The following is a 25,441-nucleotide window of genomic DNA, read 5'->3' as shown; positions in this document are numbered from 1 at the left end:
ATCACCACTACAGTGATTCTCTATGTCAGGGAGAGGGAATGGGACTGAGAGTGGGGACAAAGGGGACCCCAAGTCTACCTGTAGTGTTTTACCATTTCTTTCAAGTAAAAGAAGGCATGTGTTGGAAAAAAACTTCATAAATAGTTCTTTGAAACAGAAAAGCATGTACAATTACAACCATCAATTCTGGGTGATGAGCACATGCGTATGTTCTATTATTTTCCACACTTTCCTCAATCTTTTTAAATTCTCAAAATAAAACTGGAAATACAATGCTGCCAGTCCCAAGATGGCTTTCAGCTACATGCCCATAAATCCTTCCATCACATGAATAATACAACTTAAGTTAACCAAGAGCACTGGGTTTCACTTAGTTTTATCTTGAAATACGGTGCATTCTATTTAAAGCTAGTAAAACAGAAGTTATCAGAGGCAGATATGTATCGTTTAGATCAGACAACAGATGGCTTGTTGAGTAATTCTGTTCTTTTAAATGCTAGCAACTAAAAATTTCTTAAATGCCACATACAGAAAGTAAAATATTTACTCAGATCCTTCACCTTCCAACCAATCCATTTCCAATCAGTTACTACAACGTCTTCTTCATGATGATCATAGCCGAAAATGGTCCCATTATTCTAGATAGCTAAATAACTATTCCGAATGTGCAAAACGGAAAACGTCTTTAATATGCTACATACTACCTTTGTCTCTAAATACATAAGATCATAATGCTATCCAAAAATCAAACATAAAAAACATGAATATGAAAAAATATTCTGGAAAGCTGGGTCCAATAAAAATGAAACCTGACTGCATACTAATGAAGCCAAAATGATGTTAAATACAATGAAACATTCATATGCATGGGATGGACTCAACATGTCCACAGAAATTCAACATGAACGGAGTCATCTTTGCTAACCTGTTAGTCTGGTTAAGTCATTTCACTGGGCCCAATGTTAAAGTTCAAGTATGTGAAACTGGCCTACACATACTTCTTCATGATCTTTCCTTTACAAAAAACAAATAAACGAACAAAGAAAAACGAGAAAACGCCACTGTAGATGTCCTAATTAAGATTTCCAGATAAAGCAGAAGTCCGGGCTCTGAAAAATTGTCAAAGTATAATAGAAACAACTACAACATTTAAAGTGACTACTAAGAAGAATTTTCAGTCATAAATTTCTCTGAAACTTTCATAAAATGGCTATGAAATTTTCTTCAAGAAAACATCTCTATCCTCTTTCATATAAAGTGAAATCTAGGGAGCCTGGATGGCTCAGTTGATTGAACGTCCAACTTAGGCTCAGGTCATGATCTTGCTGTTTTGTGAGTTTGAGCCCCGTGTCAGGCTCTGAGCTGTCAGCAGAGATTTATCTGTGTCTCCCCCCCCTCAGCCTCTCCCCCACTCTTACTCTGTCTCTCTCAAAAATAAATAAAGATTAAAAAAATAAAGTGAAATCTAATATATATTTCAACTAAACGTGTATAAGATCTACTGCATCTCTTTTGCATTGTTTCAGACTATGTTTAGCTTAAGTAAATAGCTATGACCTTTTAAAATACTTTGTCGATTTTCTTGGGAAAAATTGGGTGAAAAAATTAGATGTCTCCTTTTATGTGTAACTTTATGTCATCAAATGCAAGGCCCAGAAAAGAAAATCAACTAACGCCATAGGCAGGAAGCCATAATATCATTTAACAATAATGTGCTTCGAAGTATGGAAAGAGCCCAAATGTCCATCGATGGATGAATGGATAAAGAAGATGTGGTACATATATACAATGGAGTATTACTCGGCAATCAAAAAGAATAAAATCTTGCCATCTGCAACTACATGGATGGAACTGGAGGGTGTTATGCTAAGCAAAATTAGTCAGAGAAAGACAAATATCATGACTTCACTCATATGAAGACTTTAAGTTACAAAACAGATGAATATAAGGGAAGGGAAGCAAAAATAATATAAAAACAGGGAGGGGGATGAAACATAAGAGACTCTTAAATATGGAAAACAAACAGAGTGTTACTGGAGAGGTTGTGGGAGGGAGGGGGCACTAAGGAATCTACTCCTGAAATCATTGTTGTACTATATGCTAACTAACTTGGATATAAATTTTTAAAATAAATAAAATTTAAATAAATTAATTAAAATAAAAAAAACAAAAAATGTGCTTCAGATGTCTGGAAATCATGAACTATACAGTAAATTAAGTGGTAATTGCTTCCTATCAGGTTACATATATAAAGCACTACTGAGAGATCTGTAACTCAGACAGTAATGAGAAAGATGATATCTACAATGCAAGGAAGCTTGGAAGTTTAAAAGAATAAGGGCATTTCCCCCAAAAATATACATACCTTAATTTTCCAAAGAGGAATCCCTGAACTTCATCAATAGGATCATTCTCACCAATCACTGTAGCATTTACCTCCGTTCCTATAAAAGCACAAGCAAATACATGTCTAATCATTCAGACAGGAAATAAAAATGTTATTAACTTCATAAAATTTGAATAATGTAAAACAAATTAGAAACACCTGAAATTACAATACTACTTAAAACACTGAATACCTCAATGACCCTTTTGTAGAGTGTTGTTTTTTTTTAAACAGACAGAATACATGTGTTTTTCAATGTATCCTGTGTTCCTGGATACAGTAAGAATGTATTTTTCCCTTGAACTTTGGAAAATTTTACATGTTAAAAATCCCAAAAGCTCAAAATTAATACCTCTAAAATTATGAACAGTGGGTTTTTCAGTATCAAAATTCTAAAGAACTTCCAATTAAGCAACTTAATCCTAAATATAATTATTGGTAACAGAATGTTGAGGCTATCCTCCATTTACCCAAACCAACCGTCTTTATCTTTAAAATAAGCTCACACACTGGGTGTTGTATGGAAACCAATTTGACAATAAATTTCATATATTAAAAAAAAATAAAAATAAAAATAAAATAAGCTCACAAGGAAGAAATAGAAAGACTGCACATAAAACTTGTGTGGTTGAAATAATAAATTCAAAACCCTAGAGTAGTACAATAAGTATTCCAAGTGCGGAAAATAATCAAAAACACAAAATTGTTCATTAAGATAGTTTAGGACTTCACTCTGGGTCACAAATTAATGGCTATTTGTGAATTACACATCATCAATAACAACAGCTACAATTATTGACCTTTTTGTGCAAAGAACTATGCTACATTCTTTACCTATACATCTCATTTTCTCTTCACAAATACTTTAGGAGGCACATGCCATTATCTGCACTTTACAGACAGAAAATTTAGGACCTACAAAATTTGCTTCACATCACCCAACTCACAGGTAACAGGACCAGAATTCAAACACAGGTTCATCATGCTCCTAAATCTATTCTTTTACATTAAGGAAATAAATTCCCTTTAACTCACATTTAAGGAAAAGAAAACACATTGGTCTTAATTCACAAATTCACCTTTCACCTGAGTATCATCCTTGGCCTTGTACTCAGTGCTCTTAATTGCCAACTCCACACCATAGCCAGAGAGGTAAACAGGTTCCTTCCTCGGATTCTGCAAGCAGAGTAAGTATTCCACCATTAACACCTGGCTTCTTAAATGTCACAATGAACATGACATGAACATGTTAACATCACACAGCCACCACCTAGGATTATGCATTCAAAATATAGCTAAAACTTCCACGGGAATCTCAGCCTCCTTTAGATTTTGTATCCTGCCACAAGTATGGGAATGGGAATTCCAAAGCAGAGGCAAAACCAGATGAAGGGACAGTGACAGGGCAGAAGTAACCAAACCACGTGAAGAAATAGAGAAAAAGAAAAGGAAATTCCAGAACTTACAAAGCAGGGTTGGAATACCGATGAGGTTTCAAACCCAGAAGTACTTTGATAGGACTATGTGTGTGTGATGTATTCATTTTTTATTGAATTTAAATGTCTTCAAAAAAAAAAAAAAGTCTTCAGGTTGGGTTTGGGCTGACCAACTGTCACAGGCTTACCACCATCCTGAATGAGGATGGCGCTTTAGATATTTTAATCTTTAATAACAGCAATATAGCCTGGAAAGCAGTTGTCAAAACTAGGTATTAAAAAAATCTGTTTCAAGGGGTGCCTGGGTGGCTCAGTTGGTTAAGCGTCTGACTTCAGCTCAGGTCATGATCTCACAGTTCGTGGGTTTGAGCCCCGCGTCAGGCTCTGTGCTGACAGCTCAGAGCCTGGAGTCTATTCAGATTCTATGTCTCCCCCTCTCTCTGTCCCTCCCGTTTGCACTCTGTCTCGCTCTCTCAAAAATAAATAAACGTTAAAAATTTTTTTTTAAAAATCTGTTTCTGTTCATACAAATTTTCATTTAAATATTTATTTGGGAGTGCCTGAATGGCTCAGTTGGTTAAGCATCTGACTCTCGGTTTCAGCTCAGGTCGTAATCTCACAGTTCATGAGTTCAAGCCCCATGTTTGGCTCCAAGCTGAGAGCACAGAGCCTGCTTGGGATTCTCTCTCTCCCCCTCTCTCTCTGCCCCTCCCCTGCTTGTGCACGCTCTCCCTCTCTCCCTCTGTCTCTCCTAATAAATAAACTTAAAAAAATATTTTGTTAATATATATTTTGCTTATAGGGACTTACCACACAATTTTACTGAGCTTATTATGACACAGAAACTTTAAAAGCAAATATGTTTACATATAAATATGTTAATTGCTAAATGTTACAAAAGACTTTAAAAACTTAATTTTAGTCAATTCTGCTTGTTTTTATGCCTTTAGAAATCCTCCCTTTTACATCAAATGAAAAGATTCCGAATGGAAAAAAAATTTTTTTGGAAAGGAATTCAAGAATCAGTTCCATAGTATGATGATTATATTAAATCTAGAAAATATAATTTACATGTTTCATTTTTAAGTAGAATGTACACTTTATTAAGCCATTTTTTAAGCATAATTATTTCCTATTTCTTCAGACTGGCAAGCAAAGTACCTCCTATGTGCAAATAACAGATATGATGAAAAGTAGATCAAATAATTTTATAAAGGGGGGATATTATTAGCTTATGTGCTAAGGTCGTGCAGGGCAAATCAAGATTTTTAACAGCTATAAGGGGCACCTGGGTGGCTCAGTTGGTTAGGAGTCCAACTTCAGTCATGATCTCACAGCTCATGGGTGTGAGCCCTATGTTCCAGCTCTGTGGAGCCTGTTTCAGATTCTGTGTCTCCTTCTCTCTCTACCCCGCCCCCAATTGTGCTGTCTCTCTCTCAAAAATGAATAAACGTTAAAAAAAATTTTTTTAAGTTTTATATATATATATATATATATGTATATATACACACACACACACACACAATACATACATAAGTCAATACTTACAAGTATATAATGTCTGAGTACATAATTGATTTTGCCTGCATTGTTTTTTGATATAAGTTGGCGGTGGAAATTATAAAATTCCTCATAACCAATCTCAGAGTAGAAAATGACCACTGGGCTCTCAGGATTAGATGATAGATATCTGTGATCTCCTTTGAACAATAAAGGTTTGGGCCTGAAAATAAATATTAGAAGCTTAATTTTTTTCTGGTTTTTATTTTAATTCCAGTTAGCTAAAATACAGAGTTACGTTAGTTTGAGGTGTACAGTATAGTAATTCAACAATTCCATAATCACTTAGGGCTCATCACAAGTGCACCGCCAATCCCCATCACCTATTTCACCCATCCTCTTAAACTTAAAAAAAGTTCTTAAAAATTAAAAATGGTACAAGATGTAGCTACAGCACCAATAATTTAAATAAAGATTATAAGTATCTTAATGCAAAGAGTATTGGGGTGCCTGGGCGGCTCAGTCAGTTAAGCGTCCAACTTCAGCTCAGGTCATGATCTCACAGTTCATGAGTTTGAGCCCTGCATCAGGCTCTGTGCTGACAGCTCAGAGCCTGAAGCCTGATTCTGTATCTCCCTCTCTCTCTGCCCCTCTCCCACCCACACTCTGTTTCTCTCTCTCTCAAAAATAAATAAACATTAAAAAAAAATTTAAAAACAGAGTATCAAAACAGTTTTCAGTCAGTAAGAACACTGTCAAATATGAGTCTTATTCATGACTAAAAATAATAAAAGCACATCATACTAACCATAAAATGCAGACTTTGATTAGTAATTGTTACCAATTCCTAGAGAAGGATGAAAGGCAGAAAAAGGATACATATCCACATCCCATAGTACTAAGGCTTTATTATGCTATTCTACTATATAAATAGATTATCCTTCTATCTGAAAACATAAGCACAAATAACGTGAAAAGGCAGGATGATTTTAAGCATATAACTGGCCAACCACAGCATCTCCCTCCTCTATCATTTTTACTACTATGATCTTCCTACTAAATGATTTAATATTTAAGTTTCCCTCATAAATTTTTAAACTTGTCCCTCAAAATAAATTCCCTAATATCAGCATCAAGATATCAATAGATCTTATTGCACAGACTTTATGACTTGCCATTCCTTTTACAATAAACTATTTCTTAATAAACTGTTCCACAGAAGGTAAAGAGATAGAAGTAAGGATATTCACTATAGCCTTATCACAATAACAAACAAAAAATAGGAAACAACTTTTAAAACTATCAGTAAAAAACTATGAGACATTCTTACATAAGCTATTTTTCATGCATTAAAAATAATGAGGTACACATACATGTACTAGTGGGAAGAAGCCTCTTGTAAAAATAAACCTACCTACGTGTATAAATCTATAACCACAGAAAAAAGCCTAAAACATGATGACAAACCATTAAAAATAGTTACCACCTCTCAGAAGAGGAGACACCATCATTCTTTTCTTTATAAATGTCTGCATTATTGTTTTAACAAGTTAGAGTTTTTTAAATCAATTAATTTTGTTTACCCCAAGGGAGCACCACTTTACCATGCAAGCCATTCTCCAATGTCCATTCCTCGGCCTGGACATAGCTGGAACACGTACCCCATTTTCTGGTTGTCATTCTAAGTAAAAAGCTCTCCCGCCATTTAACGGGCAGAGAACAAGTGCTGGGAAGAGTACCTCACTAAAGAGCTACCCTACCTGAAATGCCCTTAGGTCTCTGGTAGAGCAGAGCAACACCACAGAGAGGTCAGTTATCCAATTTAAAACGGCATTACAGAGAAGGTACAATGGGGTTACTGCCATAGCCAGACAGCAAGAGACACCTGTTATATCTGTCCACCAAAGGAAACCTACCTTTAAGCAAAAAGCCAGCCCATTAAATTACCAACTTAATATTCAAATTAAGCTTGCTGTTATCTTTTAAATAGTCTCCTTCATCTGAAACTAGTAATACTCTGAGAGATCATTATCATTAATATCATTACTTCAGGCACTGGTTTAATACACAGGGTATTCTTTACTACACTAATGACAAAGCCTATGTAATCTCACAGAGAGTCATCACTAAATAATAACAGGAACATAAAGTACTCTTATTATCTCTATTTCAAAGTGAGGTAGGAAAGAAAGGTTAAGTAATTTGCCTAAGTTTACAAAACTATTTTAAGTGATAGAGCTGGGATTCAAATCTAGTTGGTCTGATTCCAGAATCCACACTCTAAACCACTGTATCTACAGACCACAAAACCTGTAAGAAATTTGAAGGGTGGGCTTGATATGGAAGAAAGCACAATGAAATACAGTATGTGTGAAGAAACACAATTTACCTTTCAGACGCTGTGAGGAGAAGAGTCTCAAGGGTGTCAAAATCACAAGTCTTCTTTCCATGCACAGAGAAAAAAGAATTACATCCTTCTGGTGGAGGCTCATCAGCTGCTATCTGCCATTTAAGACACAAGACACTCATCATGATTTCTAACCACAGACGAGTAAGGACATGAATACTCTAAACAGGTAATTAGATGATAATAAAATAACATCAACAAAAAGGAAAATCAACATCTACTGAACTCCTACAATGTGACAGAAAGAGTTTTTCATGTCACTGTTTCTCACATATTATTTCATCTAGCTCCTCCCAATATCACCGCATGAGGTTGGTATTCATACCAGCCCCAAAACAGAACTTTAAAATTCTACCTCAGAACAGAACAAAAGATATCCAGGGAATACGGTATGTACCTTAAAGAAAACCAAGCTTACAAATACCAATTTTAAGCATCAAAGTGTAACTACACAATCCCTATTAAGTATATTAAGTCCATATCCATACATTAAGTACAATATGCAGATTAACTTGAAGGCTCTCTCTGAAATAGATAGAATGACATAGACTCTAAAAAAAAAAAAAAAAAAGGAAACAACTGGACCAAAAAAAAGAGTATAGATGGAAGGTAAAATTATCTACGAAGCACAGTAAGCTAGATATTCCAGGGAAAGGCTGAAGGAGACAGGAGTTTATGTTCGGAGTGAAATGCATGAACACCAATGCACAATGAGACAAGTCAATCTGCAGCTTTAATGAGAGACGCTGAGAAGACTAAGTATAAAGAGATGGGAAAAGAAAGGATATAATGACAAGCACTGGTGTGTGCACTGATGTAATTTATGTAATACGTTAATATTGTCCTTTTCTATAGACATAAGAAAAATAATTCAGAGGTGGAAAAATGGTAAACTTGCTATGAAAAATTGATATTAAAACTTTTCATTACATTCTTCATTTTTTGGTAAATTACTATAAAAACTTACAAACACAAAAAAATAAGAAAGAACAGCACTTTAGCTGCTCTCAACTCTCTAAACTCATAAGCCTGGAGTCCTGCTAAGACAGGACCCCACTGTAAGGAGAAACTGCTCAGGGTGCCATAAAATTGAATAGCACAGAGATACAGAGACAACTAAAGAGAAAATCCAATGAAAGTGCAGGAGAGGAACAAAGGAAATCTCAAAAACCAAACAACCATGTTTTTTTAAAGCCACCGTATCTTTTTCACACTACATAAAATCAACAGAAGAGGGAGCCATCAGGTCATGATCTCACGGTCCGTGAGATGGAGCCCTGCGCTGGGTTCTGTGCTGACAGCTCAGAGCCTGGAGCCTGTTTCAGATTCTGTGTCTCCTCTCTTCCCCACCCCACCCCCACCCCCACACCCCACACACACACACACTCTGTCTCTCTCTCTCAAAAGTAAACATTAAAAAAAAAAAAAAAAAAGAAGAGGGAGCCATGCCAGCCTTTAAAAGTTAAGAAAACCGTGGGTGCCTGGGTAGGTCAGTTGGTTATAAGCATCCTACTCTTGAGCTCAGCTCGGGTCTTGATCTCTGGGTCATGAGTTCAAGCCCTGCCTCTGGATCCAGCTGCCAATTTGCAGGGAACAGAGGACAGAGAAAAAGTTGAACTGTATCATGAGTATCTGATCAATAATACAGACTGAAAAAATTTATAGGGCAAACAGTGTATGTTATTCAAAGAAAAGAAAGCGCTAGAACTAGAACCTGTAAATTTAGGGCCACACCCCCAAAAAATTATCAAAATTTTCAAAACTCAGCAAGACTGAATTCTATCGTGTGGAGATGCACTCTTGGGCAGTAAAACGATAAAGAAACACTGCAAGTCATTCCAACAAAGGTTAAGAAAGTAGTTCTTTTTGGCTGGCGAGAGGCAGCTGTCATGAGAACAGAGCACAAAGGCTGCCAGTGGCCCTGGCAAAGTTCTACTTCATGACCTGGGCGAAAGTTACAAGTGTTCCTTGTGAATGATTTTCTGTGCCTGTTTTACTTTATAATAAAATAGTGATCTTAAAATTAACATTTCTTTCACATCAAATATATGATGGGTGTATGCTCATCTTTGATTCTCTTACTTTTTTTTTTAAGGAGTCTGTTCAACTCAAAATCCAACAAGATCCACACATTGCATTAAGCTGACATATATTTTAAGTCTCTCTTGAAGCTCTTCCTTACCTCTTTCCTTATATTTGTTGAAGAAATCAAATTATTTTTACTACAAAGTTTTCTACATTCCAGATTTTCCTGTTACCCCTCTGATATTGCTTCATATTTCTTATCCCCTGTATTTCCTATGAACAGCTTTTACATTCTACAGGCTGTGATCAGATTCACGGTCAAATGGTTTAGCAAGACTATTACCCCTACGCCGTGTTGTATAAATGAAGTCTCATAGTTTTGTTTTTGTGTGGATATTTTTTCTTAAATGAAAGTAAATGCAAATTATATAATTAAAAAATCTGAGATCTGAAGATTTAGTTTCAGTTTTGCTTTCTATTTATAAACATCATAAATCCTCATAAATTTCAGGCAGAAAAGTTACAGCTCTGTAACACAATGCCAGGATAACTGCAATACAAACAATCATCATGTTATACAACCCCTAAAAAATACCATTATCTTGTAAGCACTGACTGAACTTACCTGCTGGAAGGCTTGAATTGTAGCCGAGTAGGAATGAAGGGATAGACAAAATTTCAACAAATTCTGCTGCAGAGGTGACAGAAACTGAAAGGCAGTTTCCAATATTGCGTGATAATAGGAATAATCAGTACCTGCCAAGAAAGAACATTAACCAAAATAATTATCTACAGGTAGACATATCCAAATAAGATAGTTCATACAGTATAAAGCTACGTGTTACAAAGGTATATGATAGCAAAATCTTACCACTATCCTTCCTGAACTGTTGTCAAATGCTTAGAATTCCCTGGAGTACACAAATTAATTGGACTCTTCCTCTCTCTCTCTTTTTTTTTTAAAGTTTTATTCATTTAAGTGATCTCTACACCCAACATCGGGCCTGAACTCATGACCCTGAGATCAAATGTCAGATGCTCTACCAATTGAGCCAGCCAGGCACCCCTCTCTTCTTCTCTTTGTTCACACTATTCCCTCTACCTGGATTGTAACTGCCCCACTTACCTGGATAACTAACTCCTACCTACCTCCACAGGAAGAATTCAGCTAGGACATCACCTACTTTGCAAAGTCACTCCCAAACCCTACCTCATGCCTCACTGGACCAAGTACATCTCTTCTTTAGTCCCGTATTTCTCTGCTAATATCACACAAAAGAGATTCAGACTTGACTTTTAAAATTTGTATTATTTTTCAAAAAAATCCAACAGTTGAGACTCAATTCAGTTAAATACTAATAGCAGTCACATTGTTTTCACACATTTCCTTTTCAGCAAGGCCTGTCAAGGTTTTAGCTACCTGTGTATTGGCATCTTTGACTAGTAATGTTTATACTCTATTGAATTACAAAATGTGAATGCACATTATAAACCGTAAATAAGCAACACAGTTTACACTGTCATTAATTTGACACCCTGACACTCGTAGGTATATGGTATAGGTGGCTGGCAGGCAGAACAGGCAACATTTTGGATGGTATTAGTTAATGATAACAAACCTAATAGATAATAGATCAGTTGTATAATTAGATCAGTTATATAATTAGTTCATTAACAAAAGAAAAAGTAACCAAATCTGATGGTGATTAAGTTAATACTAAATGATTTTTGAGTGAATTTGACTTCTACACAATATTTCTATAGCACTTCTAATAAAACAACACAAAAGAAAAACAAGAGGGGAAAAGAAATCATAGGTAGTACTTCCAGGCAAAGTTATAAACTTTGCTTCAAGGGGCACCTGGGTGGCTCAGTCGGTTAAGTGTCCAACTTCGGCTCAGGTCATGATCTCACGGTTTGTGAGTTCGAGCCCCGCATTAGGCTCTGTGCTGACAGCTCAGAGCCTGGAGCCTACTTCAGATTCTGTGTCTCCTTCTCTCTCTGCCCCTCCCCCGCTCATGCTCTGTCTCTCTCAAAAAAAAAAAAAATTTTTTAGAAATATTTTTCAAATAAAAAATAATAAACTTTGCTTCAAAAGTATTACTTTGTGTTGGCTCTGCTGGCTACCATCACAACTCTAGTCATTAAAGATAAAAGTGTTTTCCATTAATTGCAAAGCCATACATACTGTGAAAGAGACCATTTTTTTTCCTAATATTTTCGCAGATACCAAAGTCAAAGAAGCATCTGCTTCAATTTTACCGTGATGATCAGATGATCCAATATTTTGGCTGGCTTCTACAAAATTCCAAAATTTCTCTTGACTGTCTTCCGCTAAAAACTCACTGGGAGAAAAGGGGGGAAATATCAGAAATGAAACAACTTAATAAAATCTTCTAATATAGGTTACATTTCTAAGAGAGTAAAAATAGGTTTTTAAGTGTCCAAATGTCAACAGTTTGGCTTTTACTTTATATTATACACAAGCATGTGCAATATATATTCTAACGATAACTCTTACTGGCTTAACCATTAATAACTAATTAGCTTAGTAGCTTATTCACTTATTCATATTAATAGCTTAATATGTATCCCTTAAGAAACCTAAAATCACAATGTTGTAACAGGGAAGTCCCAATATAAATAAAGCCTATGAAACCCCATTTGTGAAAAAGCTGTCCGCAGTGGAAGTAGAATTAACAACTGATAACTGTGGTACCAGTTCTGCTCACTTATTTTCTGAAAGACCTTACAAAGAACAAAAAATGTTTTGCCTAAGGTCCTCTCCCAAGGAAAACATGAACCCTAGAAAATTTTCTAGGAGACTAAAGGCAGCATGTTCTAATCTTTTAACATCCCTAAATCCAAATTTCAAGATCACCAAATTTCAGTTTAAAGTTAGCACTGATCTAAAAAAAAACCAGGTCTTAGAACTTAATGCCACCTTAATTTTTCTTGACTTTACTCTACAGACCTAAAATAAAGGCCATTCTAAATTTCCCTTCATTCAAGAGTCTAAAATCCCTAAAAGAAAATGTGTTTACTAACTGAATGATTCATGTAAATTGGTTATCTTCTCCTCCGAGACATAATACTAACATAGTGGTGATCTCTCACTGTCTTAAAGCAAACTACACATCTGATCTCAGCTTACCTAGCCAAAGGAAGGCTTTCCCATTACTTGTCAACACTGGGGTGTACAACTCTCACTCTACTCCACAGCTAGACACAGAAATATGGGAAAAATAAGAAACATTTCCTGGTAATACACAGCCTCTCTGAAACTAGGTTTCTGAAAATACCCAGTATCATAATGTATTAAATTATTTAGTACCTCCTTGAATGTGGCATTTTTCTAGGCTTTCTAGTAACTGACATAGGCATCATAACAACCTTATAATAACTTATGGCCTAAGAAAACATATACAAAGACAGATTATGATATGCAAATAAACCCTGAATTCATAAATTAAAGCTGCATTCACAAGATATGCCTGAGGTAGTGGGGGAGGGATAATACACTCAAATGTTGTAGTAGTGAGAACAAGGATTCACTGAAACTAAGACCTTCCTGCAAAGGCCATCTGCAAATAAATATATGTTCTTCATATAATTACAGGAAAACTTCTTGAAGTATACTCTTCATCATCCACTGCATAAATAAGTCTTACAACATCTAAGTTTCAAACAATCTTTTGTAATTTTTTTAACATTTATTTATTTTTTTGAGAGACAGAGAAACACAGAGCATGAGCAGGGAAGGGGCAGAGAGGGAGACACAGAATCCAAAGTAGGCTCTAGGCTCTGAGGTGTCAGCACAGAGCCCAATGCAGAGCTTGAACCCATGAACCAAACTCAAAGTTGGATGCTTAACCAACTGAGCCACCCAGGCGCCTCTCAAACAATCTTAAAAAAATTAATTACTAGATACACTGACCTAATCCAAGAAAGGTAAGACAATAACAAGATTATTATTAAAAGGAATGCTACTACCATTTATGTTTTTTGCTTTTCATTTTAAATTGGTTTTTAGCTTCTTATACCTTTTCCATTGAGTAAAACATCTATAGTTTTTCAGATAAAATTATATGATATCTAGGATTTGTTGCAAAATATTCCAGCAGGGGAAGGGAGGAAGGTAGTGTGGTGATGGTTACTGGACTTGAGCTGGTAATTGCTAAAACGGGTGACAGGTAGAAGCAGAGCACATTAAATGTACCATTCTACTTAAAAATGTTCTGAAAGATCACAATAAAAAGTTTTTAATCTATGGCAAAACAAAACAAAACAAACAAACAAAAAAAACTATATACAACCTGAATGCCCATAAATCTGGTAGTAAACTTGTTTTCTAGATTTCCAAAGTTATTGTTGGCGATCAGAATTGGTCTTCCTTCCATACAAAACTAGAAAAGGGAAGGGAAATAGGGGCGCCTGGGTGGCTCAGTTGGTTAAGCATCCGACTTTGGCTCAGGTCATGATCTCGCAGTTTGTGAGTTCAAGTCCCACGTCGGGCTCTGTGCTGACAGCTCAGAGCCTGAAGCCTGCTTCATATTCTGTGTCTCCCCCTCTCTCTGTCCCTCCCATGCTCATGCTCTGTCTCTGTCTCTCAATAATAATAAACATTAAAAAAAAATTTTTTTAAAGAAACAAAAGGAAAGGGAAGGGAAATAAATATTTAAGAAGGGCTTACTATGGGGGCGCCCAGGTAGTTCAGTCGGTTAAACGTCCAACTTCAGTTCAGGTCATGATCTCACGGTTCATGGTTTTGAGCCCCACATCAGGCTTTCTGCTGTCAGTACAGAGCCCACTTTAGATACTCTGTCTCCCCTCCCCCACCCCTCCCCAGCTTGTGCTTGCTCTCTCTCAAAAATAAATACACGTTAAAAAAGATGTAAAAAAGGGGCGCCTGGGTGGCACAGTCGGTTAAGCGTCCGACTTCAGCCAGGTCACGATCTCGCGGTCCGTGAGTTCGAGCCCCGCGTCGGGCTCTGGGCTGATGGCTCAGAGCCTGGAGCCTGTTTCCAATTCTGTGTCTCCCTCTCTCTCTGCCCCTCGTCCGTTCATGCTCTGTCTCTCTCTGTCCCAAAAATAAATAAACGTTGAAAAAAAAAAAATTTAAAAAAGATGTAAAAAGAGGCGCCTGGGTGGCTCAGACGGTTGAGCGTCCAACTTCAGCTCAGGTCATGATCTCGCAGTTTGTGAGTTCGAGCCCCATGTCGGGCTCTGTGCTGACAGCTCAGAGCCTGGAGCCTGCTTCAGATTATGTGTGTATATGTCTCGATCTCTCTCCCTCTGTCCCTCCTCCACCCACACTCTGTCTCTCTCTCCTTTGGAAATAAATAAACATTTAAAAAAAATTTTTTTTTTTTAAAAGGATGTAAAAAAAAAAAAAAAAAGGAGGGCTTACTATGTGACAGGCACTGTGCTTGACACATTCACCCATGTCCTTAAATCCTCACAGCCATCCTGACTTACAACCATCTTTAGAATAAAGAAACTGAAATTCAGACAGGTTATTGATTTGCTTAAGGGCACAGAATTAGCAAATGAAAAATCTGGAGTGTAAACTCAAATCTATTTGATTTATATCTCTACCATGGTACATTCTTGGGCCATTCCACTATCTAGTACTCAATAAATGATTATAAGTTTCAATTTTAATAATAGTACTTTATTTATACAGTATTTCTGTTAGTAACTATGGCTGTTCAAAACATATTCAGAGTTTTACTTCAATTAAACATATATCAATTCATGAACAACCAGAAAGCTACATGTGCTTCATTAGGATCAAGCCAGTCTAAAAATATACACGGGAATATTTTTAGTCCCTAAGCACTAGATGCAAGGAAGGCAAAATATCTGTGGTAGTTGCATGCCTCAATGTGTAGAGAAATATTCTGTCCCTTCACCCTCACCCAGATGGACAGGGCTGTGATTGCCATCAATATCTGCCATGGACCTGGGAGGGAAGACTGGTGGCCTCAGCTAGCTCTGGAGGTAACTCTCAAGGATTTCAAATATGTGCAACTTATTTCTGAGTTGCCTAGAAGTCCCATTACCTTGGTTAACTGTCTGCAAATAGCCACACAAGAGGACTAAATAGTCAACCAAAATGGCAAATGGCCAGGAAATTATGAAAAGGGGCAATGTTTGTGAAAGGAAAGTTGGTGAAGGAAGCATTATACATTACTCACTTCACAGAGATCAAAGAAACGGGACAAAATTGATTAATTAAGGCTGACAGTTTTAACATAGTTTTTCAAAAGTCCCATAAGTATACACCATAAGAATCTTCCGAGACAAGGCACAAAAACCGAAAAATTAGTGTGGAGAGTAACTGAGTGTAACTCAGTAAAGAATGTCAAGCAGAATATTATAAGATATCAGTGGTTACAGTGATGTAAATAATCTTATTATTTAGAAAATGATAGTAAATCTCAAACACTTAGATTTATACCAGACAAATCATATAAAATAAGATTGGCGGGGGGGGCATATTTCAGTTGTCAGAGTCCTGGCTCAGGCAGTTTAGATCTCAACAACCTCAGTCACTTCACTTTTACAGCTGCCCTCTATCTAATAAAGTTCTGACACTGGAGGAGCTCAATCCACTTATCAAATTAGTCACTATAACACTGCTAAGAAATGAATGCAGCAGGAATGGGGGGGGGGGCGCATTTTATTGCTGAGAAAAGGGAGGCACAGAGAAGTGACAATCCATGAGGCTTCTCTGCAAGTCAAAACCGGCTCATACTCATCCCACTTTCCCACAGGTCCTCTTATCAATACCAAATGAAGCCGTTTCCTTAGGAGATGCAACTATTCATCAACACAATCATCTTAACAAAATCTCCTCATTCACATTTTTCTAGGATTAAGGGGGAAATGTCAGAAAACCTAATTCTAAATTGAAGGGTACAAAGAAAGGCCAAAGTTAACTGAAGTAATGCAACAGTTCCAATTTCTCGCACTATCAAATTGTGAGATTTACCAACTGCTTGACCTTCAATCTACCTAAATTCATGCTTTAGAACAATTCTCTACCTCTACAAGTCCTAGCTATATAGTATTTCAGATACAATAAAAAGAAGCTTCCCTCTATAAACAAAAATCTGACTAAGAGAGGTGTCTGGTTTTTATGTTATAAACACTAACTTGAAGGTACATTCGGAATACAAAATCTCCCAAGAAATCATTGACTATATTGTATTTCACCAATTTTAAGACACTGTTGATGTTAAGGCACATTGTTGTTTTCAATGAAACTCTACAAAGGAAAATGCTACCAATTTTAATTTGTAAGGTAACATCTTGATTTCATCAAAAGGCATCCTAATTTTGGAGACGTTAAAATGTAGAGCATGTACACCTTAGATAAAACCCAGCTATGTCCTCAGCTTCCCCTCTGTACTCTTGTTATCCCAAGGTCTTCCGGCTTCTTAGAAGGAGCATTCCCTCCTTCTCCCATCTCACCAAGCTGTCTTCTTTCTCTTTCATTAAACACCTCTTAAAACCTTCTTCAAATAAATAGAAAAATTCCTTTAAGTACGACACCCTCTTCCTTTATTACCACATGTATACCTTTCTTGCAAGATAATTTAACCAATTCAATACATTTGTCCAAAGAAGTCCCTAAGTATCTCTATGAATCATGATTACCCTATGGTACTGACAGCTTCTGTGTTATAACAGCCTCTGACTAGTACACAGCACAGTGCACACTGAAAGAGGTGCTGACTAAATCCATGTGATGATGACAATCTCGCTGCCTAAAAGGCTCCTGAATATTCACTAGCAGATCCTACATTTTTACTAAAACACATGAAAGAAAAAAAAGATGTCTTCTTACCTGACTTCCAACAACAATGGAGTGGAAAACCATTTTGTTGTAAGAGAGGTTGTAATGGCTTTTGAATCTGCCTTTACTGAAGAAAACAGCCATAGTCCAGTGAATACAATCAGAAGTTCCATTTTATAGCAAACTCCTAAAAAAAGGAAAATTTTAAAAAAAGGTTTTGCCACAGGAAATGTTTAAACCTGAATCTTAATACTTAGAGACACAAAATAACATGAGAATTACAGAAATGGAAATGTTTCTGAAATATAACAGCACCTAATATCTCCATAGTTCAACAGATATTTGCTGAGCGACTGATGTAGAACTAAAGCCGTGAAGTTCATGGAATGCTTTCCTATAAAGACTGCACTGCATTTCCTGGGTTGCCTCTACAGAGGTATAAGTCAGTTGGTGGCACAGCAGTTTACACATAATTCTACTTTATGAAGCATGAGAGTAAACAAAGCTTAGATGAAAACGTAAATGATGGGTATTAAATGGTGCCCACCCCCAAAAGTTATGAAGTCCTAATCCCAGCACCTTGAAATGTGAACTTACTTGGAAATAGGATCTTAGCAGAGGTAACCTGGTTAAAATTGGGTCATTAGGGTGAACCTTAACCCAATATCACTGGTGTTAAAAAAAAAAAAAAAAAAAGGAAAATGTGGACACAGAGACAGGCACACAGCGGGAAGACCATGTGAAGGGACGCTGGGAGAGTGCCAGTGAGGACAGGCACTTGTCGGAACTACACTGCAAACCACGCTGCAAACCACAGAACACCTAGGGCCAGCAGATGCTGGAAGAGGGAAAGAAAGACCCTCCCCTACAGATTTCGGACAGAACATGAGCTGTGACACCATGATTTAGAATGTCTAGCCTCCACAACTGGAAGGCAAGGAACTGCTATTGCCGTAAGCCACACAGTTTGATGCACTGTCACAGCAATCCTAGGAAGCTAACACTTCAATGTAAATGCATAAAACAGTCCCGGAATGAAGGAAAGTTAAACAGGTCCCTATCTACAAAATAAGGAAGCTGGGGTCACTGGTAAATTGGCATGGCCATACAATGCAGGCCTTCCAACCTCCCAGCAGCAATGCCCTTAAGCATGCTGATGTGTCTAGATCATTTCAGAAAAAGGCCTCGAGCTTCAGGGCTTCTATGGTCTGATTTTTCATCTCAGAAGTCTGCTCACAGAACCCTAAGCAGGTTTCTCGTGGGCTATATAAGTCAACATCCAAGTTCTACCCATTTGAATGGGAACCCAAAGGGGCCATGAATCTGTGGGAAACACTATGTCAAAGCTATGCTTGCTCATGCTAATGTCTGGTAAGGCTCACCTCACTCGCCCCAATTCCTCGAGATATTGGCTATAAAAGCTATCGTCTGGGTGACCAGTCACTACCTTCTTTTTACAAAAAGCATTAACATCTGTGCCAACATCCTGCTTCATATATAACACACAATATCTCTAAAGAACAAATGGGCAAAAGCAAAATAAAAGATACCAAATAGAAAAGCTGCTTTTTAAGAGTCTTTAGTTCAGGCACTGCCACCTTAATTGATTTAATCGACTGACAAATTAATATAAACAAATATTAACATCCCATTTATAAATAAGCACTAAAAAAAAACAAAAACAAAAAACCCCACAAAATTTGCAAAGACTAGAGCTAACCAAACTAGACCCCCAACACTGAAACCTGCTAGCAGTGATTTTGGGGAGGGGACTTTCAGAATGTAGCAAAAGTTACTGACATTTCCTGCAGAGGAGCAAGCAAGGATGCAAACTTTTAGATACAATTTCAGACCACTCAAAAACTCTTAGACACCCTCCCCTACTGGTCCACAGACTGCAGCCTCAGAATCCTGCTCTGCATGACGGAAAAACATGGTTGGGAAAAAGAGAGAACCATTTAGAGTTAGGGACTTACTTCAATTACTGACTTTGCTACTTACTAGCAGTTTAACCATAAGCAAGTCCCCTAGTAACATCTCTGGCCCTTCTCCCACACTCTGAAATAGGAAATATCAGTATCTACCGCACTTGGCACTGTGAGAATGAAAAAGCGACATGAAAATCACTTCATGAAGTGCCAAGTACTCTAGCAGAATTAACCGTTCTAGTAAAACATGTTCTTATAAGGAAAAGAAACCACCTTCTAAACTATAGAATAAGAACACATCATCGTTACTGCATGGTCTCAAAAAATTGGAAATATATATTCTGTGATTAGGAGGAAAAAATCATCCCCAAAAGTCACAAAACGTCTAAACTGGAGACAGAATATATGAACTACGTTCAAGCAGTACTGTGCTACAGCTATGCTTACAATTTTTCCTGAAGGGGCCTACATGTGCTGTCCCAAAAGAGGTGACCGTGGACAGGAAATTGAAACACTGTCAGTAACCCCAGGCAGGCTTCATGCATAGAGTGGTGAGGGAACTGGAAGTGACAAAAGGTCCCTGAGGAAACATTAGCCATTATCGACCAATTGCTCTGGGCCAAGCACTGTGTCAGGTGCTTTGCATACACCATGACTTCTAGTCCTTCCGCACAACTTATCCAGGAGACTGCAGCTCCTGGAGGGTGGTTGCCATGTCTATTTTGTTCACCACAGCAAATAGCACAGCACCTGGCAAACAGCAGATATTCCATAACTATGCTGCATAATGGGTGAAACACTATAATTTCACCTTTAAAAATAAGAAAATGGAAGCTTGGAGAAGCCAAGTAACTTGCCCAAATAATAAATAGCAATGCTTGGAACCCACATCTGCCTGTTTTTAAGTTCTACAATACCATGCTATCTCCCCCGGTTCCCAAGCTTTGGAAGGGTAAGAATTCATACTGTGCAGAACCAAACTAAGCAAAAAGCTTTCTTGTGAGAACCAAGGCAAGTCCAAGGACTTTCTAGGGACAGAGACCTTGGGATACAGGTGGCTGAGAAAGGCACAGTTTCAAACCAAAACCAAGCATGCCAGCCTGAAGCTGGGACCCAAGAGAAGTGACCAACCAGCCTGACAGATCTGTATTCAGGCTGGCTTTGGAGATGGGATGTGAGCTCCTCAAGAGCAGGGAATTTGGGGGGCACCTGGGTGGTTCAGCCCGTTGGGTGACCAACTCTTGATTTCCGCTCAGGTCATGATCTCGCGGTTCGGGAGTTCGAGTCTTGCATTGGGCTCTGGGATCACAGTGAGGAGCCTGCTTGAGATTCATTCATTCTCTCTCTCTCTCTCTCTCTCTCTCTCTCTTTCTCTCTCTCTCTTCCTATGTTCCTCCTCCCCTGCTTGTGCACTCGCACTCTCTCTCTCTCCCTCCCTCCCTCCCTATGTTCCTCCCCTGCTTGTGCTCTCTCTCTCAAAATAAATTTAAAAAAAAAAAAGCAGGGAATTTTGTTTGTCAGGGTCAAATGCCTAGCATAATGCCTGGAACACAGGAGGTGCTCAGAATGAAATAAACAAAGTCTTCATTAAAGGATGAATGAAAGCAAATAGAAAGAAAGGAGTTTGATACCAAGAGGAAAGATGCTTAGGACTTAAAGATTAAAATGAAAATTCTACGCACCAAGACTTGCCCAGCGTTCCCCTTGAATTGTTCGAAAAACAGAGACAGTTCTTGGGGCAAGGTATAGCACCGCTGGAGGTGACAGAGGAAAGTGGCCACTAAAGAAGAGCTTTCCTACCCAGACCCCGTAGCCTAGATGCAACAGGTAAAACCACAAGAAAAGACTGTTTAGAGAAGCAGAAGTAAGAGCTTCACAGAAGCGGCCTTTTGTTTGAGAATGCCTTCATTTTATAAGAATCTTACACTCCGATCCTAGTGGTCCTTAAATGTTGCTTATAAATATGAACAGTCTAAGAAATAATCGTTGTCAGAATCCCAAGGTGGCACTCCATGATCACAGGCATAATGCTTGTGGCAAAATGGGTAAATTAAAAACATTCTTTAATAAGTCCTAGGCACAAATGTTATATCTGTAAGATCTAGTCTGTGGCCCAGCTTCCTTAGTTCAATGACTATCTCTTGCTCACTGACCTACAGTAAAATTTTGGAAATATTAATAAAAATTGCAGTTTGGCAAACACTTTTCACTTTTTTTTTACATTTATTTATTTTTGAGAGAGACAGACAGAGCACAAGTCGGGGAGGGGCAGAGAGAGAAGGAGACACAGAATCCGAAGCAGGCTCCAGGCTCTGAGCTGTCAGCACAGAGCCCAACCCGGGACTCGAACTAACTCACTGCAAGATCGTGACCTGAGCCGAAGTTGGATGCTTAACCGACTGAGCCACCCAGGCGCCCCAAACACTTTTCACTTTTTGGAAAAAGAGGCATAAAATTATAAATCACCAACTTTTTCTTTTTCCGTTTCTAAACTGAAGATAATAGCTGACAATCTCTTTAAAAACCAACTTGCACCTTGCAAGTTTATAGATAGCCATCTGAGCATCAACATACAAGATTAACAGTGAGAAGAATACTAGGAACGACCCCTCAAGAAATAATTTTACTTCTCAAATAATTAAAGTTAATATGTATTTATAGCTATTAGCAAAACCATTTGCTAATTTTGGATAAAAGTAGTTACTATACATCTGATATGAAAATGATCACAGGTAACTGCAGAAAAAAACCTAAAAGAATTTTCTACATAGTTCAATTTCTTCCCCTCAAGGTAAGCGTGCATTGTACAACTGCCACACAACTATACAAAACAATGTTTATTTCCTTTAATAAAAATGAGTGCCAACTATGTTTGTCTAAAGCAGGTCAAGTGGCCTTAAATAACTATTTTAAATGTCTTCAAACATCATACTAAAACTGGCTGGCAAGTGCTTGATGAATGTTTCCAATATAGTATCTCACAGTAAGACATAAGACCCCCAGACTTCAAATGAACATAATATGCTAGTTCTCATATCTGGCAAGAAATGCAAAACAATCTAGAGGTTTTGGCCAATGGAGAACAGTTCACATCCATAACTTACGGGCGATGTACGCAGATCTTCTGGCAGGTCCCACACGAAAAGTGAAACCGAATTATCCAATTACCAGCCAACAGATCCTCGTACTTAAATGAAAATGGCAACCAGTATGCATCACCCTGATTCATTTTAGGGAAAAAACAGAAATCTACAAAAAGATCAAGTTGTTCTCCAATCAGAGTCCTGCAAACTGCTGGTTCTCAACCTACTTAGGGTCAGACGTGGTCCAAACTCAAGTTAGGGCACTTCCCCCACCTCCTTCTGCACTTGGGCACACGGATCTCAAAGCTCTTCAGTAAAGACTCAAAAAGGGCTACAAGAGAGTCCGCGGCCACTCTCGCAGAAACTATACTTTGCCCGTAAGACCAGTGAGGGCAACTCGGAGGAGTCACAAATAGGGGGAGGACTAGTACACAGAAGGAGAAACTGAGTCAGGGAAGAAGCGGGAGCTCAAGGTGACCAGGGCACGAGGTCGCCTCACGTCCCAGACCCTGTCCCCGTCCACGAGACCTCCCCACGCCACGCCAGGGGTACCTGTCACCGGCCGCGCAGCCGCGGCACACGCGCCGCTCGCGTCCCCCTTCCTGCCCATGCTGGGGCCACGCTTCGTCCGCGACGATGTCAGCGACAACGCCGGGGCGGGGCGGTGACGGCGGCGGCAGCGGCTGCGCCAGTGAGCGGCCGACACGCGCCTTTCCCGCGGCTCCCCTCACAAGCCGGTCTCGCAAAGCAATAACCCAGCTGCCTACTGCCTTTTTACTTCCGCTTCCTACTGGCGAGAGCCGGAGGACTTCCGGCTACCGAGTCGTGGCTGGGGCAGCCTAGAGCGTCGTGTGGTCGCCATCTTGTATCCGAGGAGTCCCCGCCTCCCTTCTTTCTCTGGCTGTGCAGTGTGGCTGGGAAGAGAGCACTCTTACGGTCTGGGGAGTGGGACTAGGAGCCGACAGCTGAGACCCAAAGCTGTACCAGCTGGTGAAGCCGAATAGGTGTTTCAGCCTTTTTTCCGACCTGGACTTTGGGGAGCTTCAGAAGCTACTTCCTTAAACCCTTATATTAAAAGCACTGCTGCACAACTAAAGCACAAAATTTCTTAATGTTTCTGGGCATCTTAGACTATCGTAACCCCTAAATTTTGATAACTACCGTTCCTGGGAGCGTGGGAAAAGGAAAACTTTTTAAGTTTTATGAGACGATTTAGCTTAGATTATACTGGCAGTGGCAATTTGCTTACCTTTTTTTTTTTTTTTTTTTTTTTGGAAAAAAAATTTTTTTGCCCAGTATAAATCGCTGTGCAAAAATTTCTGTAGGGACGCCTGGGTACCTCAGTCGGTTAAGCCTCGGTCGTGGGCTCGGGTCTTGACCTCAGGGTGCTGAGCTTCAGCCCCACTTCCGGCTCTGTGCTGACAGCTTGGGGTCTGAAACCTGCTTGGAATTCTGTGCCTCCCTCTCTCTCTGCCCCTCCCTGCCAGCACTCTGTCTGTCTGTCTCTCTCTCTCTCTCTCTCAAAAATGAATAAACATTTAAAAAATTATTTTTTAATAAAATAAAATATTTAAAAATTAAATCTATCTAGAAGGGGGAAATCATAAATGTTAAAGATTAACGAAAAATAATAACCTACTCCTCGCTTCACCTCTACAATTCTCCCCCAAATCCCTAGCAGATCACTGATCTTTTCACCATCTGCTATGGACTGCATATTTGTGTCCTCCTCAAATTTATACAGTAAAACCTGACTGTCAGTGTGATAGCATTTAGAGGTGAGGCTTTGGGGAGGTGATTAGGTCATGAGAGTGGGGCCCTCCTGAATGGGGTTAGTGCCCTTACAGAAAGAGACCCCAGAGAGCTCCCTTGCCCTTCCATCTTTTTTTTTTTTTAACCTTACTTCTTTTTGAGAGAAAGTGAGAGAGCACAAGCAGGGAAGGGGCAGAGAGAGGGAGACACAGAATCTGAAGCAGACTCCAGACTCTGAGCTGTCAGCACAGAGACCAATGGGCGGCTCAAATTCAAACTCCAAGATCATGACCTGAGCCCAAGTCTGACACTCAACTAACTGAGCCACTCAGGCACCATACTTGCCTTTACATCTTATGAGGACACAGAAGTTCTTGCATATTGTCCACTTTTTCCATTAGAGCCCTTGGCTTGTTACTTTAAAGATCCCATTGTGATAATTCCACAATTATCTGCCTGTATGCCTGTAACTTTTGCTTAAAACCCATACATGATGTACCGGGTAAAAAGAAATGAGGTAAATAGGCCTCAGTGTGAACTTTTGTGTTTTTCTGGCCAGCAGTTAGCTGTGTTTACTGTTTGCCATAGCTGTGCATGTCAGAGACCTCCATGTCCTCCAGTGTCCTTGTTTTTCTCTCCTCTGTTATTTTTGGGTTTCCCTAGAAATGGCATCTTAAGTAGAGTCTGATCGTTATAGTTCTGTTAGCTGTAAACCACTTTATTACCCAGGAGCCCTGTTGATGTGGTGGTAAGACTAAGGAGAGGGCAAGCATTCTGTAATCTGTTCTGTAATCCTATGATGAGGCCTCAGTCTTTTAATAGGTCTGTGCCCCTGGGCTGTGGCAACAGAAACACCCAGGGCCATCCGATTTATGCAGCATGCCCCACCCCTCCCGCTATCACACCTCCCCATTGCAATGTGATTTTGCCATTCCTTCCACCACGAGGTGGAATCTATCACATCACCCCTTAAATCTGGACTGGTCTTTTGACTTGCTTTGACCGGGAGAGTGCTGTGGACATGTCATTCTGTGACTTCCAAGCCCAAACCTTAAGAGGCCTGGCAATTTCTGCTTTCCCTTTCACTCTCAGGGTCCAACCTGCACACAGAAAAGCCCAA

At 38.8% G+C, this 25,441-nt stretch overlaps 1 protein-coding gene across 2 annotated transcripts in view; it reads right to left on the bottom strand.

Moving 5' to 3' along the window:
• UGGT1 (UDP-glucose glycoprotein glucosyltransferase 1) overlaps positions 1–23,340 on the bottom strand; it is a 112,446-nt gene extending 89,106 nt beyond the window's left edge. For both annotated transcript variants that reach the window (XM_047870680.1, XM_047870681.1), the window contains exons 1-8: positions 23,122–23,340; positions 17,610–17,745; positions 12,017–12,099; positions 10,380–10,510; positions 7,712–7,824; positions 5,371–5,545; positions 3,466–3,562; positions 2,366–2,444 (exon numbers count right to left, since the gene is read on the bottom strand). In XM_047870680.1, the coding sequence (XP_047726636.1) occupies positions 2,366–2,444; positions 3,466–3,562; positions 5,371–5,545; positions 7,712–7,824; positions 10,380–10,510; positions 12,017–12,099; positions 17,610–17,745; positions 23,122–23,179 (872 nt within the window). In that variant the 5' untranslated portion in view covers positions 23,180–23,340. The remainder of the gene's footprint in view (positions 1–2,365; positions 2,445–3,465; positions 3,563–5,370; positions 5,546–7,711; positions 7,825–10,379; positions 10,511–12,016; positions 12,100–17,609; positions 17,746–23,121) is intronic.
• Positions 23,341–25,441: the final 2,101 nt, after the last annotated feature.

The sequence above is a fragment of the Prionailurus viverrinus genome, chromosome C1 (genome assembly GCF_022837055.1).
Source record: "Prionailurus viverrinus isolate Anna chromosome C1, UM_Priviv_1.0, whole genome shotgun sequence".
NCBI lineage: Eukaryota > Metazoa > Chordata > Mammalia > Carnivora > Felidae > Prionailurus > Prionailurus viverrinus.
This window is presented reverse-complemented; position numbering and strand designations above follow the sequence as displayed.